This window comes from Procambarus clarkii, chromosome 26, assembly GCF_040958095.1.
Source record: "Procambarus clarkii isolate CNS0578487 chromosome 26, FALCON_Pclarkii_2.0, whole genome shotgun sequence".
NCBI lineage: Eukaryota > Metazoa > Arthropoda > Malacostraca > Decapoda > Cambaridae > Procambarus > Procambarus clarkii.
Window position 1 is genome coordinate 10,792,152 of NC_091175.1, and position 17,013 is coordinate 10,809,164.

Genomic DNA, 17,013 nt, shown 5'->3' on the forward strand with positions numbered 1-17,013 from the left:
TAAGTTATTCCAGCAACATAATTATATTCCAGTAGCTCAAAATTTCTTGTGAGCCCCGCGTGTCCCTCTCTGGCTGTCTTATGTAAACATTGCACACTGCAAGGTGACCGTTGAACACGCTTGTTGCACACACTCTCCTATACAACTAGTATGTTAATTCAGAGTCAGTGTTACCCTATGTTTCCCGGTTATAGAGAACAGTGTTGCAGAGTCACGGACGCTTGCAACGCGCATCGGCCCCTGGAGTGTGTTTACGGCCACTATCGCCTCAAACTCTGCAAAGTCAAGTTGTAAACAAAGGAGATACAAGAAGACAATATTAAAATGTGTCAGGCTGGAAGTTTGTGTGTAAAATACACATTCAACTGCAGTATAAACATGAGGGTGAGGACTTAACCCTAGAGACTAAGCCACATCACCGGCATCGTGATGTCACCACCACCAACACCAGCACCACCAGCACCACCGTCACCACCACCACCGTCACCACCACCAGCATCACTACCGTCACCACCACCACCATCGCCGTCATCACCACCAGCACCAGCACCAACAACAACAACATGGTCACCAAGACCAGCGGCACCAACACGAATCATGCTACCACCACCGAAGCCAGTACCAGCACTACCAGTACTCAGTACCACCGTTATGGACCTTCTAGTGACCGACACCAATACCAGCATCATCATCAACACCAGCAAGAGGCAGCCACTACCACCACCACAGAGCCACCATTACCAACACTACCACCATATCTACCCCAGAGTGTTACCCAATTCGCTAGTAACTTAGACTAGGACCTCTGCATCAGAGGTGTGACAGTCTTCTGAAGACTGTCCTCTGAAGGCGCCTGTGATGACCACTGGCGTCCATGCCCAACGGGTCCTCATACAATCTTCTCTAGCGAGTAAACAGTCAAGCTTGTACACGACTTTGTACAGAACTGGTCCATGGGAATCTGGAGGGAATAAGGAATCTGGAGGAGCCTAACAGGCTCCTAATCCCTGACTATGGGAATCTGTAAAGTTAAGTCTAACATACAATCAAAGACACGCGTCCCTTCCCCCAATGCTCGCCCCACAAACGTTCATCTTCTCAAACTTGCGTGTTCTCTCGTCACTAACCAGCATGCTATCCTCCTCCATCCCCAGCCCCACCCATCCTCGGTTCATCTCACTGTCAATACAAGAAGTGAAAAATGCCGGCTTGAGCCAGCCATCTGGGCCCAGGTCACTGAGCCAGCCATCCGGGCCCCCGAGCCAGCCATCCGGGCCCAGGTCCCTAGCTCTCTTCCTCCAATAAACCCGCCTCCCGCACACCAATACTTCCCACACCGCACGCCAGGTTTAAGGCAGAAAATACTGGCCTTTTAGCGACCTAAACTTTTGGTCACATATATTTGGTTAAGTCAGAGATTGATGAAACAACTTTGTAACAAGGTAACAATAGGGACGGTTACGTTGTGTGTTTGCAGGGAACTGATTTTGAATTTTGAGTAACTTTTATCCATTCTTAGAATATAACCGACTTGAGTTTCTCCATTTCATTTTTGGTTCACCGAATTTTTAAAACTTATATTTGTTTATAAATTTGATTCACAGAGGGGGTCCAGAATATCTAATGAGTTCTTTTGCCATGTTATACAGACATTATTCATCATGATGAGGCTATAGAAACAGCTAAATGAACATGTAACTTAGATGAAATGGAATTAGACCTATAGAGGCACTGTCATCTATTTTAAGAAAACCATATATGCTGTTCCAAACACTTAGGTCTGAGACGAGAGAAATCATACACTTTGAGGGTCTGAAGGCACTAGTATAAGTCCTTGGGTAAAGCTGTATGCCCTTTCTACATGCACATGATTTTTTTTCTTTTATATATATATATATATATATATATATATATATATATATATATATATATATATATATATATATATATACAAGAGTTCTTACATTCTTGTAAAGCCACTAGCACGCATAACACGAACTCTGCAGAATTTGAAGGAGACATTGACAACATGTCCATGCACTCGGCCCCAGGTCCAGACTTATGGAATTTAATATTTATGAAGAAATGCAAATTGCCAGTAGCACAGGCACTCAGTGTAGTGTGGGGAAAAAGCTTGGACACTGGAGGGAAAAAATGATATACCAGAAGTGCTTAAATTAGCAGATACAGCTCCCCTACACAAGGGAGGGAACAAAGCTTTGGCAAAAAAATATACCATAATGCCTTCATTTGGATCTTGTCTTTTGATCTCACTCCCTGATAAATTAAAAAAAAAATCCAACCCATGCCCTGTTTAAAAGTAAAATCAAATTCTACCTAATTTTATCCTCATAATTTCCTACCTTGTGCTTCAAACTCACACTGTATCTTGTACCATCCACTTTCCCAATATTAGTACTCAAGACTAATTAAGTACTTAATCTTTACCAGTGTAATCATCTCTGTCAATTTATATTGTTGATATAAAACTTTGCTACAATGTACCTTTTCATCTTACCTGATATGTTAGATTAATGACCTGCCCGAAACGCTATGCGTGTTTCGTGTTTAATAGGATTATTAAATCAGCAGATATAGCTCCCTACACAAGGGAGGGAGCAAAGAGTTTACCTGAATTAACATTTATTTATTATTTATAAAGCCTTGGCTAAGAATTAGAGACCAGTCGCACTAACGTTCTACATAATTGCAGTTTTAGAGAGTGATCAGAAGTCAGATCTCTAGTTTTATGGAGACCAATGACCACCACAACCCTGATCAACATGGATTTAGAGCGGGAAGATCATGTCTTTCGCAGCTACTCGACCACTATGATAGTTTGACAGAAAATTGAATATCCATCGCCCTATTTTACCTGCTGTTCCTAATGACCTCATTTTGTGAGCTATTACTCCCATGGCACATGGCACATTTATCAAATGTCCTTTTATGTATTACGCAAAGCGTAATACATCAAGCTATAGGTGTCCAAATGTATTACGCAAAGCGTCATGCCCGAAACGCTTTGCGTAATAGTGGCTTTAGGCATTGTATGTACTAGCTCTACCTATAAGTCAACCAATCCTTATAAAAATTTATTGTATGTATGTACCTTACCTAAATAAAATTGTATTGTATGTATTATTACTTTGTATTCTTTCTACAGATTGTTTATGTTAATTCACATTTATGTGATTTATACACGTTATATTTTAGACTTTTAATATTGTTCTACTTAATTATCCATATAATTGCCAGAAATTGCTAATGGCTTTACAAGAATGTAAGAACTCTTGTATATTTAAAAAATAAAAAAATATGAAATTCGAAAACTGTCTCAGTGTACCCGCGAATTTTGTTTACAGAAAACCAAATTCTCCAAAGAGAACATTTTCAGCATACACTTTTTATATTTTAAACCAACGATTTATATTAGATTCAGATTCAGATGTTTATTCAGGTAAGGTATATACATACAAGTGATGTTACATTAATGGATTGATATATAGATAGAGCTAGTACATACAATGCCTAAAGCCACTATTACGCAATGCGTTTCGGGCAAGAAAAACATTAATATCTAGAACTTAATACTAATTGAGCATAAAGAATAAAAAGTGTTGAGAACAAATACAAATAAAGATAAAAAAAGGGGGAACATGACTGAAAAAGCAGCACAAATACAATAGGTTGACAAACAGTGTTGATTAAAAAAAAAAAGAAAATAACAGACATGGGTTGACAATAGAGGAGTGAGGTAGATTACAGGGAATTTATTAGGTAGTGTTTAGTTTTTATCTTAAACTGGGTGAGAGAGGTACAGTCTTTAACATGGTTGGGAAGGTCATTCCACATTCTGGGCCCCTTGATTTGCAGAGCATTTCTAGTTTGATTAAGACGTACTCTAGGAATATCAAAACTGTATTTATTTCTGGTGTGGTGCTCATGGGTTCTGTTACAACCTTCTATGAAGCTTTTAAGATCAGGATTGGCATTATAGTTTAGCGTTTTATATATGTATAATACACATGAGAGAATGTGCAGAGACTTAATATCTAACATATTCAGAGATTTGAGTAGGGGTACCGAGTGATTACATTAAAGTTATAACAAAGGTTCATTTGCCCGTTGACATGTAGACTATTACTGGAATTGTAATATACATTCAGACCCTCACAAATACCTAGATAACTATCCAGGAGGTTTGAGACTGGGTGTGGCTTCTCATGGTAATAAATGGATTTGCTGTGAGGACGGGCCACAATAAAACCAGCAAACAATAGCGACTACCCGTGTATAATTATCAAGAGTAACGTAAAGAATCCACAGGCAAGTTTTCGTTCCCTAAATATCCGACTATAGTAGATTCCCAGAAAATATTCTGGAACTGTGCATAGGCTATCTAACTCTTATAGGATAAAAGGCAAGGTAACTTACCAATTTAATGTATCCCGACCTCTGGCTGGGCATGGATCTCCTTGCAACTTCTACCTGGGGTCCTCTAAGCTTGTTCTCTCACAGTTACAGCAGAAGTTATTGCAGAAAGGCCTGATATTTCCGTTGCCCTGAATACTTATAAATTATCTTTTCATAACTGTTTCACATTAGTTTCTCACGAACCAATGAGTTATAATACAGTTAACCACCACTGTTACTTTTTCTTATTAATAACAATTAAAGCAATTTGCACTTTGTGAGTTAACTTCTCACCGAAACACTAATATCTGTAACTACTACACTACCTCAGTTTATCTTAAAACACCTGTGAGCCTCTTTGGGCAGACACGCTGTCTCCACATTCACAAGCACTGCCATTTATCCAAGAGTTCTCACTGCAAAAACTGCAGTCATCGGGAGGAGAAAACCCTCCAAGCAAACCACGTATAATCGAGAAGAAGTTTGACATCTGGGATATTCAGAGACTTCACACTTCACTGCAGGTTGCAATATATCCTTGCACAGGTCGCCTAAGGTCCCATGAGGTCACCTAAGGTCACCTCAGGTCCCATGGTGCCCTTCAACACTGTGGTTGCCGAGGTCGGACGTACAAGGTCAGCCATTTCTTCTACCCCAGCAGTCTAGGGTTGCCAATTTTGAATTGCCGATTCAGATCGGCAATTTGGTACTAAAAAAGTACCAAATTTGCCACAAAACTTGCCCACTATTTTTTTCACCGATTGATACTGTTTTAAAAGTAATAGCGTACACTATATGATTTTAATAGTTTTTATTAACATCACTGCTAGGCATAGGCGGTGATGGATTTATACTGTCCGTTTATTATGGGATAGAACCCGTGACACTTGTGCAAAGTGGCCGATATGTCATGTAAAGTGTTCAATTTGTATCTTTATTACACATTTCAAAGTGCAATAAAGTGTTCAAGCTGTGCCGGAGCAACAATCTAACGACAGTAGTGCTGTGTGAGGGGCAGTAGGAAGCCGATTGTTTTCAAGGAATTCAAATATTGGTGTTCAAGAACCGATGCTACATGTAGCTGGTAGTGGTAATTAGTAAATAAGGAAATAGCCGAGCGATAATTAAGAAAACAATCGATCGATAATTCAGCAAATAGCCGAACGATAATTAAGGAAATAGCCGAGCGATAATTAAGCAAATAGCCGAACGATAATTAAGCAAATAGCTGAGCGATAATTCAAGAAATATCCGAGCGATACAGGACGGCCTTTAAGTCTCATAAGACCAATTTAGTGAGCAAAGTATTTACCAGGATCAGTAAACAATGCCGGAAAACAATTAATAACCGACGGATAATAATGCTCAAGAATCAATACTATAAACATAAACTGGCAACCAACAGTGCTTCAGAGACAGTTTAGTTAATTTATTATGCACCCCATACTCATCGCGTGGGCGGTCGTGTACCCCTGTACTCATCCTGTGGGCGGTCGTGTACCCCTGTACCCATCCTGGGGCAGTAGTGCACTCCTACTGTACATGTAGGAGTACTACTGTACTGTACTCCTACTGTACAATCTTGCCGGAAACGCTATGCGTGCTAGTGGCTTTACAAGAATGTAAAATCAACTTCATTTCTATGTTCTCTCTTAACCCCCAATGTACCTTCTTGTATATAAATAAATAAATAAATAAATAATCATAGCCAATGTTGAATTTCGACTACCAAAGGATACATAGGGTTAAATGACTCGAAGGCACTGTCGAAGTCAACCTCAATGGCAAAGAAAAGTTGACGTCGGGAAAGCAGTTGATGAAATGCATAAAATTCAGCCGGGAGGTGGTACATATAAGTTTGGTCAGGAAAGACGATGGTGTAGCCTACATCGTCTGCAGAATTAGACTTATCTATGAACTGGGTGACTGCGAGCGAGGGCAGAACTTTTTGTTGTTTCAAGGAACAAGCGTTTCATGACTGTAGGATGAGTGGTGACAAGAGAGGAAGCAACCAGTCCTTTAGAGAGATCCCCTCAAGGGAATGTATTGGGAACAATTACATAATTTGTGCTATAGTGTATCTCCATCCACGATTAGGTTAGGTCAAGTTAAGGTTACTTTAGGTTAAGTTTCATTGTGTTCGGTTACGTTAATATATATTATTGACAATGAGACATGTGGAATTTGAAAATGTTTTAGTGTGCCTACAAATTCCATTTACACAAAACCAAATTCTTGAAAGAAATTTAAGTATACAATACTTTTTTTTAAACCCAGCAAGTTATATTACATTAAAGTTATTACTTGAGAATAACATGTTTACGTCAAAGGTTCATTTGCCAGTTTACATGTAGAACGTTGCTGAAACTGTAATATGCTTTCAATCACAAATATATAGATAACTATCCATGTGGCTTGAAAAGGTGGGGGGGAAATGTGGTTTATCATGGTAATAGATTTGGTCTGAGGATGGACTGCATGAACAATAAGAAGGGATTACTGTATAATGAAAGTAAAAACTCCAATGTTAATGCATGATGGAAAAATCTTGAGAGAAAACATACTTGGGATGAACTCTTCATACACTAATTTAAATTGCTGGTGGAAAAATTGAAGATATTGTGCACGCTTTTGCTACAAAAATCAGAAAATCACAGATAAATCTTATTATCTGAGATAAATCAAACATTTAGATAGTATACAATGTGTAAAAATCTAGGTATACAAATTAAAAACATCTTACATATTATTTATTCAATTAATTCAATCATTGCTTCTTTTTAATGAATTTGGGTATTATATTCAAATGAATCCAAGTGCAAGAGAAGGAAAGCTGGGACAAGAGGCGAGGTTGTGAGCTGTGTAAATTAGAGGTAGTGAACACAAAACATGGTAAAGGACGAGGCAGATAATTGTATCAAGATAAAGCAATACCCCAGTACAATTATATAGCACTTGGAAGGAATATGCAAATGTAGTGGTGCCCAACCACTTGGACCTTGGACATCTGCACCATTGCACTGACCAGTCCCAGTGGATGGAAGCGATTTGTAATGAGGGTTATTATAAGGTTATTTTGAGATGATTTTGGGGCTTAGTGTCCCTGCGGCCCAGTCCTCGACCAGGCCTCCTTTATGTTACACACCCCCAGGAAGCAGCTGTCTAAATCCCAGGTACCTATTTACTGCTAGGTAACAGGGGCATCAGGGTGAAAGAAACTGTTTCCGGGAATCGAACCCAGAAACCTCTGGACTATGAATCTGAAGCGCTGTCCACTCGGCTGTCAGGCCAGGTATATATTTGTACTGCATATATGAAATACAAATGATAATTCATTAGGATCACTGTACACCTTGCCTTATGAAGTGATAAGGTGTGGCTGTGGATGACTACCAAGTATAGTGGCACTAGTTTATTCATGATGAGAATGATACAAAGTAATGGAATTATAGTGGGAAATGGAAAGGAAATAGTGGGGAACTGTAATGATGAATAAAAGAATGAGAAAATGAAAAAAGGATCCTGATATTAATTTTTTGTAAAGAGTAATGTTCTTAAACAAATTAAAAAAAAAAAATTACTGTACTGACTAGAAAATATAATTTAAAATTCTAAATTTCCACTTTTCTGAATAAAATTGGTTTATATATGTCTAAGATAATTTTTTTTTTATAAAACTCATAAATGCAAAAGATGTTTATTTTCCATAATTTGAAATGTACAATAAAATCCCTACTTTCTGAAACCAAATTTTAACGATTCTTCTTGTGCTTGTTTTTGCCAAGCTTCTTCCCGTGTGGTTTTTTCCTTCCCTTCAACTTTTCTTTATCTAATTTGGTTTTCATGCCGATTTTCTTGACATCTTTGCTCTTGTTCTTTCTTAGTCCATCAGAGTCCACTGAGGCTTTCAACTTCTCAGTCTTGGTGCTACTCTTGAACTTCTTTTTAAAAGGTCCACCACCTCCCATTTTCCTCTTTGTTGCTCTTTGTTTACTGAAGAGGTCTGCAAGACAGAGGATGGATATTTTAGAATTACATTCAATCTTGTGTTATATTTCCTGTCCAATTATTTACAAACTGAAGATGATTTAATACATTTAATAAGTTATAATTTGTCCTAAATATATCCAAGTACTGTAGTGGCTTTCTAATATCTAATACTGTACAGTAAACAAGGCTTATCTCAATGGTCTTAGTTTTTCTTCACACAAGAATACTCACCAGTGCTCAACATTAGCACATTAGACAACAACAAAAAAAGGATGGGGGGGAAGAGTTATTATGGCATGATACAATGAACATGGTTAGCCATTTGTCTGAAGATTTTTTAACACTTGTTACTTCTTTTTTTCGACATTGTATCATGGTACATACAGTACCATGATACAATGACAGCGCTAAAATTATATGTAACAACAATAATTATTAATAAATATCCCAAATAAGAATGAGCCTTAAAATATTTACACTATGAATTCACCAAAGACCCACAAAAGTAGCTGTAAGGATCTAGAGGGTAGAAATTCTAAATAAGATGTACAAAAACTGATTGAGGGATTTATGTGTGTCACTAATGAAGTGAAAACATTTAAAGTGCATGTTATTCTCACCTGCATCAGGCTCTTCACCAACTTCATCTCTGTAATATTGAGCATCATCATCTGGAACATCTTCCCAACCAGCATCATCTCCAACTTTTTCTACATTATCTTTTTCTTTCTTGTTGATACCCATGCCATCTAGACATATTTTCTTATGTTCTTCCTTTTTCTTCTTCTTTGCTTCAACATGCATTTCCTGATCCTGTTTTCGTTTCAATTTCAGTTGCCTGAAAACAATTGTAAATTAATAAAAACAAGACTCTTATTAAGAGTATATTCTAGGAAATTCGAGGGTACGGGAAGGTTAGGAAGATGGATGGACATGGTGCGAGAGAAAATGGGAATCAAATATGAACAATGCACTGGATATAGTAAAGGACATTTTTAACCATTTCTGAGATAACAACAAATGCATAATTAACTTTAGAGCAAAACCTCATATGATATTGTTTGCAAATGAGAGATCTGGAAATAACCATTGGCATCTCAATATTTGCATATGATATTTGTTGTAGTTGTGCATTTTAAAATTATCATTCAAGGTGTTGACACAATGTGTCAAAATTAGTCTAAAATATGTTACCATGGCCCTTCGGATCCAAATAATAATAATATGGACCTTCCTTATACCACCATACCAGAGATGAAACTTTCAAAGCTGATAGGCAAAGGCATTCTATCTACAGTACAGTAAATTATGGATCTTACAAAACTTACAAATCAATCTTATTGAAAATCTTAACCATCCATTCGAAAATACATTGGACTTGCTGTACACAAGTTCAGTATGCAGATGGATGATTTGTCTGCATGCAAGATTTATTTATTGATTTTAATTATTTATATATACAATACAGTAGTTCTTACATTCTTGTACAGCTCCTAGCATGCATAGTGTTTCAGACAAATCCTTAATCCTATGTTCCACGCAATACGATCAGCCAAATCGTTTAACAACCAGGTACCCATTTTACTGTTGGGTAAACAGAGGCTACAGCTAAGGACTGACGCCCAGTAAATCCTTACCGGCCAGAATACGAGCCCAGGACAAAGCACTTGCGAAATACCAGGCGAGTGTCTTACCACTACACCATGGGGACTGTGAATTCAAAACAAAACAAAGCATGTTTTGATGAATAAAATCCAAATAGAAGACCATGTGCTTTCTGGACACTACCAGTGCTTACCTGGATATTCTTGATATTTGTCATTTGTCCGAATAAAAAAGGTGCAATAAACTGGCAAGACAAGCAGTCCAAATTAAAAGGTGTGATAAAGTTGTGAGGCAAGTGCCCTCCAGGACTCGCTGGCATGTGGGTGTGCATGGGGGAAAAGGGGGAGCCTAGGTTATTCACTGACAGCATCTGGTGCCACACAATTGTTTGAATTTGTCACGAGATATTTGTGCTCTAGACTACAGTATTGTACAAGTGAAGGAATAATCACCTGCTTGCCTATAAAATAATGTGTGCAAATAGGAAGTACCCAGTAGTTAAAAATTTGAAGCAGCAAAATAGATAGATGATCTCCCCCCTCCTCTCTCGACACAATAGTGATAAACAATCAGGTGATGTGGAAGAAACAAATAAAAATATACAAGAGGCTCTTGAGTCACTTAGGCCTAACCTCCAACTGTTGTGCTACCAGGGGTGATTCAACTCTAATGTTTACTAATATATCAAATACTAAAGGCAGGGAAAGACTTAATACTGTATCTACTTACCTTTTATCACTACATTATATCTTTATATTTTTGTGGGCTGATACCTTCCCTTCCCTTCCCAAGAAACTGGGAATCAGATTTATTTATTTAATTTATTGTATTTAACACTACATTAGACTCAAATTTAATAGTTAACTTCTTATAGTATTTTTTACATTACCACTAATTAACATTTACAGCAAAATGTAGTAATTGATAATTGTCTTTTAGCAAATCTTTTGTATTACCTTAATATTGGTAACTTCATTCAACTTACTTATTTCTCTTCTTTTTCTTTTCTAGTTCAAGTATTTCTTCAGGAGTTTTCACAATAGTGCTGTTGTACAAAGTTTTCCCTTCTAGAAGACCTTCCTCAATTTTCAAAAGCTGCAAAAGATAATAATATAAACATACATTTGCTTTCAAGCCTTGTTTATTTTTTTCCCCAAGATGAAATTCAAATAAATGTTCACGTGTGACTTTCTTCTACCTTAAGTAGTGAGGTACTAACCTTGAGAGATAATCTTGGGCCAAGTTCTGATAACCTTACTGAAGATTGTTGTCGCCCTAATTTTTTGGGGGCAACCTTGACATCGACAGTTACATGTGCAGAAGGGTCATCTTCAGCTTCACTCTCAGAAAGTAATCCAGACCTGTTTGGATATTAATATGATCAGTTAAATGCCAGAGAATTGAGAAAACAAACACTACAATACTGTGATCATCTATTTTTTGTTACGTTTTTTTATAAAATAGTACAGTATATTTATAATAATTCCATACAAAGTTAATGACTAAAGTGCAGTACTGTATTTAAAAATAAATGTTAAATGTGTAACTGAACAGAGATGTTTTCCCAATTCCAATTTCTTTCTGAATCTAAGTGGTTTCATCTATACAAATTTTAACAAGTAAATATCTTTACAATCTTAAATGCACTTATTTTTTTCTCAGTGAAGTACAGTATTAAGGTACTGGTTAAGTAGCTGTGCATACTGGAATACCAACCCTTTTCCGTATGATAATTTACAAACTTACTTGGTCATAAATTCTGATACATCACTGAAGTTGCTCAGGTCAGGTAATTTTCTTTTATTCATTTTCTTTACAGCTTTCGAAATGCCGATCGGCACGACCTTAATAGAATAGTGCCTGAAATCAAACAGCCCTTCTTCAAAGTCGTAATGGATTAGGCAGCATCTCCGAATGGACTCTGTTTTAACCTTAGATAGAAGATTAAATTTAAGAAATTAATTTGACATTAAGCAAATTGTCATTTTATATATAACTTCAAGCAAAAATTTAACTGGAAAAAGGCAGATATATTTGAATAAATATTATCAATCATTAAGCAATATATTACATTTAAAACAATGTACCACCAGCACATTCCCAGAATTAAACTAAATAAACATTTCCTCTGTGAACATGCCAAAGCCTTCAACATTCTTAAAGTCCACTTCATCAGCTTTCACAAGCATTTGATACATCTCAACCCCCCCTAATCCTTCAAAGTCAGACTCCTTAATCTGAATAGAAATTTATAACCTAAATAAAACTTTACCCAGTAAACAATTACTTAATAGTTTACCTTTTCAAACTGACAAAGGTGTACCATTAACCACAGTCTAATCTTCCCCATCATTTACCTCGCATATCAAAACACCAGTCACCATTTTTCATAAGAGCCCTTTTAAAGCATATATATATATATAAAGCACCTTAACCGATAGGGTGGATGACTGAGGTAGTAATAGGCAGTGAAGCTATAAAAGTCGTAGATCCAGCAGCTGTCAATAGGTTAATATGTAAGTGAATAGGGACATTGCCTAAAAATAACACTGAGCCTCATGTGACTGCAAAACACATGACTGAGCACAGAATGCTAAATTGCTTCCAAATTACCATTTTTGGTAAGACTGGATTCAACTGATTACTACTAAAGAAAAACTTTTGCTAATTAGCCTAGAGTAGCACAGGTACAACAATTGTGCGGTTCCAACAGAATGAAACGGAAGACTTCTAGTGGAAAAGGTCCATTTACTTTATTCACTGGAACAGAGTTCAATATAAAAAACTAATCAACACTTAAAAATATATACAATTTCCAAGAGACTTTGTTAAACTACAGTACTGTATGCACAAATGCAGGTTCTCTAATCTGCAGTAATAAAAAATCATAAAGATGTCTGGAAAAAATAAACTTCCAATGCAAAGAACTTCGTATGTTTCAGAAGCTGTCCATTTGAGCAAGAGTACACAATAAAATACAAGATATCTAATGTACAGATGAACCCACAAATTTAGCAAAAATAACAAATTTAGCGAAAATAACAAAATTGCAAATAGTTTTTTATTGTCAAAAGGACTGACTTGTAACAAAACTTTGTTTACATCACTGTTGCAAAATAACACAGATTCACATAGATACCATCACTGCATCACATTGACGTGTCATCATTAACAATACCTGATTTGGTGTAATGGTCGGGAACATGTCTAGAAACATTCTAGCAGAGAGCTGAAGATGGAGGTCACCTTCTTGAGGCTGTAAATTGGTCATCAAGCATGGCCCCACTAGATACTGCCCACTGAATACATTTTGCTTCTTTAACGATGACAAAACATCTTTGCTTCTGGCAAAGTTAATTATTCTGAAAAAACAAACGTTTAATTAAATTTTTTATATTGATAAGGAAGCAGAGTGTGAGAAATTAAATCCAGGACCAGCTTTCTTATTAAATATGCATGATATGGAGTGGCAGAATAATATGATAATACAGGAACCTAGATTCAACACACCTCAATTTGGCAAATCTCTGGTTCGGCAGTTAGATTTTTTTTGAGTTTTGAAAAAAAAAATTTGAGCGCTTTGAGGAATTTTTTCTTGAGGGAGGGAATTATCGGGGAAAGCGCCAAGCCATTATGACTATATAGCACTTGGAAAGAATCAGGATAAGGATTTAGGATGTGATAGGGGGAAAATAATAATATCCCTCCAATCACATTATTAATTTATTTTGTAGATGGACACATTATAATAGATAGTAAGGGGCCTTGGGAAAGCCACTGAGCTCATTTAAAACCAAATTCTATGGCTCATTTTAATTTTGAGATTTCCCAGCTTTTATTCACTAATATGGTCCCTTTTTACTTTGAAAATAAAATTTCAAGGCTAGAGCGTGGGAAATTTGCTAAGTGAAATCAGCCCATAAGGCATGGGAAATACATCCTGGAAACATCTCCAGTTACAATGAGTCCCTCATTGCAACGAATTGGGGTTGGTCCCATATAGTCCGTTGAATTCAGGGTGTAATATATGTTTATCCTTTAATTAGGTCATTTCTTTCAAATACAAAATCCTTTTGCTTTAAATTTTGTACTTTAAAGTTTTATTTTCAACTATCCATCTTTCTACCGTACAATTTACAATGTGCAGGATTTTAATGCTCCTCTGTAATGAAATTACTGTACAGAAAATGCCTGAAATGTTACACACAAAAATATGATATTAACAGAAATAGCACACACAACATGAAAATCAAAATTTCAAACATTCTGGCATGGAGATAAAAGTGTACAAGGAAAAATGAAGTACTCACTTAAAAGTTAGTGTTGGCCCATGGGCTAATCTGCACAATTTCAAGTACAAGCCAACACTTGTCTGAGAGAATACAACCAAGTGAGTTACATTCAACTGTGCTGATATTGCTATGAAGTCCTTGATGGCATTGTTCTTTGTTTGCTGGAAAAATAAATATTTATATATATGAAACATTAAAGGCAACAAATAAAGTCATATATAAAACATTAGAAAACATTTTGCACTTCCTGCCATGAAACTTTAAAACAGTTCCCATGTATTTAAAATAATCCATCTGTGTTTGCAATACTAACTAGGCTACTAAATACAATACTGAAAAACACCTTTCAGGCACTTTTCTAAGGAGACTGAAGGAGTAGGGGAAAGTGACCTACTGTAATAGTGAAATACTGTCCTTACTACACAATAATATATACAGTATAACCTTGCTCAAATTAATTATAAATAGTGACCGAGAACCCTTAAAAAAACAGAAAGAATTAAACTAATTGACAAATTAGTTTGGGTCAATGGGTCCACCAAATGGTGGACCCCATTATAGTTTCTACTTATATTTCAGATTTTTCAATGTTGTAACTTTTCTTCTGACCTTAAACAATATGTTGCGCCAACCAAGAAATCTCGTTCTGAGAGTTGTCCTATTTTTTTAATTAGGCTATATTTTAATTTTTTTTTAATGTTTTCATCACTGTTTTGAAATGAAAATGGTTGTGTTTGGAAACATTTTGACATTAACTTTACCTGAACATTTATAAAAACAAAAAATATGTCCTTAACAATTGCACTATGAAGTTTTGCCAAAAACAGGTGCGCAGGGGTTAATACTGCACTAAGAAAAATGCTCTTTTTACAAAGAACCTTTTTTACCGATACATTACTAAAATTGTGGTATGTTGAATTTGTGAGAGACTTGTTTGGTGGCCTTGGCAATGTCCTGACAATGTGCTTTGACAATTTGCTTTTTAATTGCATACGACTTTGGATTTAATTCTAATTAAAAAGCATACTTTAACAGTATGCTTTTTAACTGCATACTACTAAATAGAATAGTGTACAAATAATTTAATTAGCAAAAAAATAGTGAATGGAATAGGCCCAACCCTAATCATTTCATCTAAGCATGGTTACATTGATACATACTTTTTAATGCCTCTGAACAACTAATCAAACAAATATGAATGAATCTTCACAAAACTTAATGGACATCTTAACCATTCATCATAATAGTGAAGCACATGTGTGCTTCACTGTCCAGTAGGCATTACAGGTCAAGGAAATAAAACAGTAAAGAACACATTAAATGATTTTCTTAATTTTACATGGGAATCTCTTACTAAACGTATTTCCACTCACTTTGAGCTTGGTGGCTGTATTTGGTTCCATCACTCTCCGGAAATCCTGTGTGAGTTTCTTCGTAACTTTTCCAACATTTCCTCGATTAATGACAAAGCACTGAGTACGTTTTGTTTCCTGTGTTTGCTTGGCCCTGGCTTGAACACGATTGCGCCGAGACAACTTACCCTGTGTAGGAAAACACCAGTGTACATTAATGAGACATTATTTGTAAGTAGCTCAAAATTACCAATACTACTAGGCCCTAATAAAAATATGCAAATTATGTTCTTGATACTGATACTTGATATTGGTGACCAATTGCCTCATCCTAGAGGAATGAGGAAGCCTAAAGGAATTAAACCCCTCAGGTCACTACAAGATAGAAGAGTAAAGGTAGACATGATTACAACATGCAAAATTCTGAGGGACTGGCCAGACAAGACATTAGGAATACAAATGAAGCTACAATGAGCCGACCATTATAGTACAGATGAAGCTGTACTAAAATGAGCAGCCCTTATGATCTTTCTGTACCATAGTATGTACTGAACAAATGGAATACACTACATAGTGAAGAGGTAGAGGCAGACTCCCTACACAGTTCCAAACGTGTAAATATGACAAGATCCCAATAGGCTCGAGAACCTGTATACTAGTGAACTGAAAAGAGTGGCCTATAGGCTCAACACTTACAGCTTTGTGGCGAGGCATTTTGGTAGGCTCGCGGCGCCTGTTCTAGCCTCTATAGTCAACTATAGCACCAAGAGCCCTCCACATCAGTGTCCCCGGGTCTTCTTCGCGTGTGTTCTGTGCAGATTAATTGTAAAACAATTATATAAATATGTAAAAATACACGCCTGGCGACCCAACGTCTGTCAGCCACAACATGTGTGAGGAAGGGCGACTAGGGTCTGGTGGCGGACCCTCACTCACGCTGCCTGGCGGCGACCCTCGCGCGGTCTGGCGGCGACCCTCCTGGATAAATTAAACTGATGCTCTTCTCACTTTTAAACTGTTTTTAATAAACAGTTTATTAATGTTCATATTTACGATTATATCAATTTGCGGTGTAGGATAAACTAGTCATAATAATAAACTCTTTGTCATCAACTATATGAATGTTCATCCCCAGTTTGGTATATTGTATTTGTTTCATTGCTGTGTCACTAGTAGAAGCTTTAAAGTCGCCAATTTGTTATAAAAGGACCCCAATATTCCCAAGCCCTGAGGCGTCTTGCCGACATACCTAATAATCCGCTGGTATAACATGGAAGTCCAACTCATACCCTGTGCAAAAGTAAAACCAAAAAGTACCTAATTTCATCCTCATAGTTTCCTACCTTGTACTTCAAACT

General features: G+C 36.6%; 1 protein-coding gene across 1 annotated transcript; it reads right to left on the bottom strand.

Moving 5' to 3' along the window:
* Window positions 1–8,101: 8,101 nt before the first annotated feature.
* Window positions 8,102–16,560, bottom strand: LOC138369016 (protein Peter pan-like). Its single transcript, XM_069331862.1, has 9 exons — window positions 16,352–16,560; window positions 15,677–15,844; window positions 14,322–14,464; window positions 13,190–13,373; window positions 11,758–11,942; window positions 11,231–11,372; window positions 10,997–11,106; window positions 9,027–9,244; window positions 8,102–8,419 (listed from the first exon to the last, which is right to left on the bottom strand). The coding sequence occupies exons 1-9, from the start codon at window positions 16,367–16,369 to the stop codon at window positions 8,169–8,171; spliced, it is 1,419 nt and encodes a 472-aa protein (XP_069187963.1). The 5' UTR covers window positions 16,370–16,560; the 3' UTR covers window positions 8,102–8,168.
* Between the last annotated feature and the right edge of the window lie 453 nt (window positions 16,561–17,013).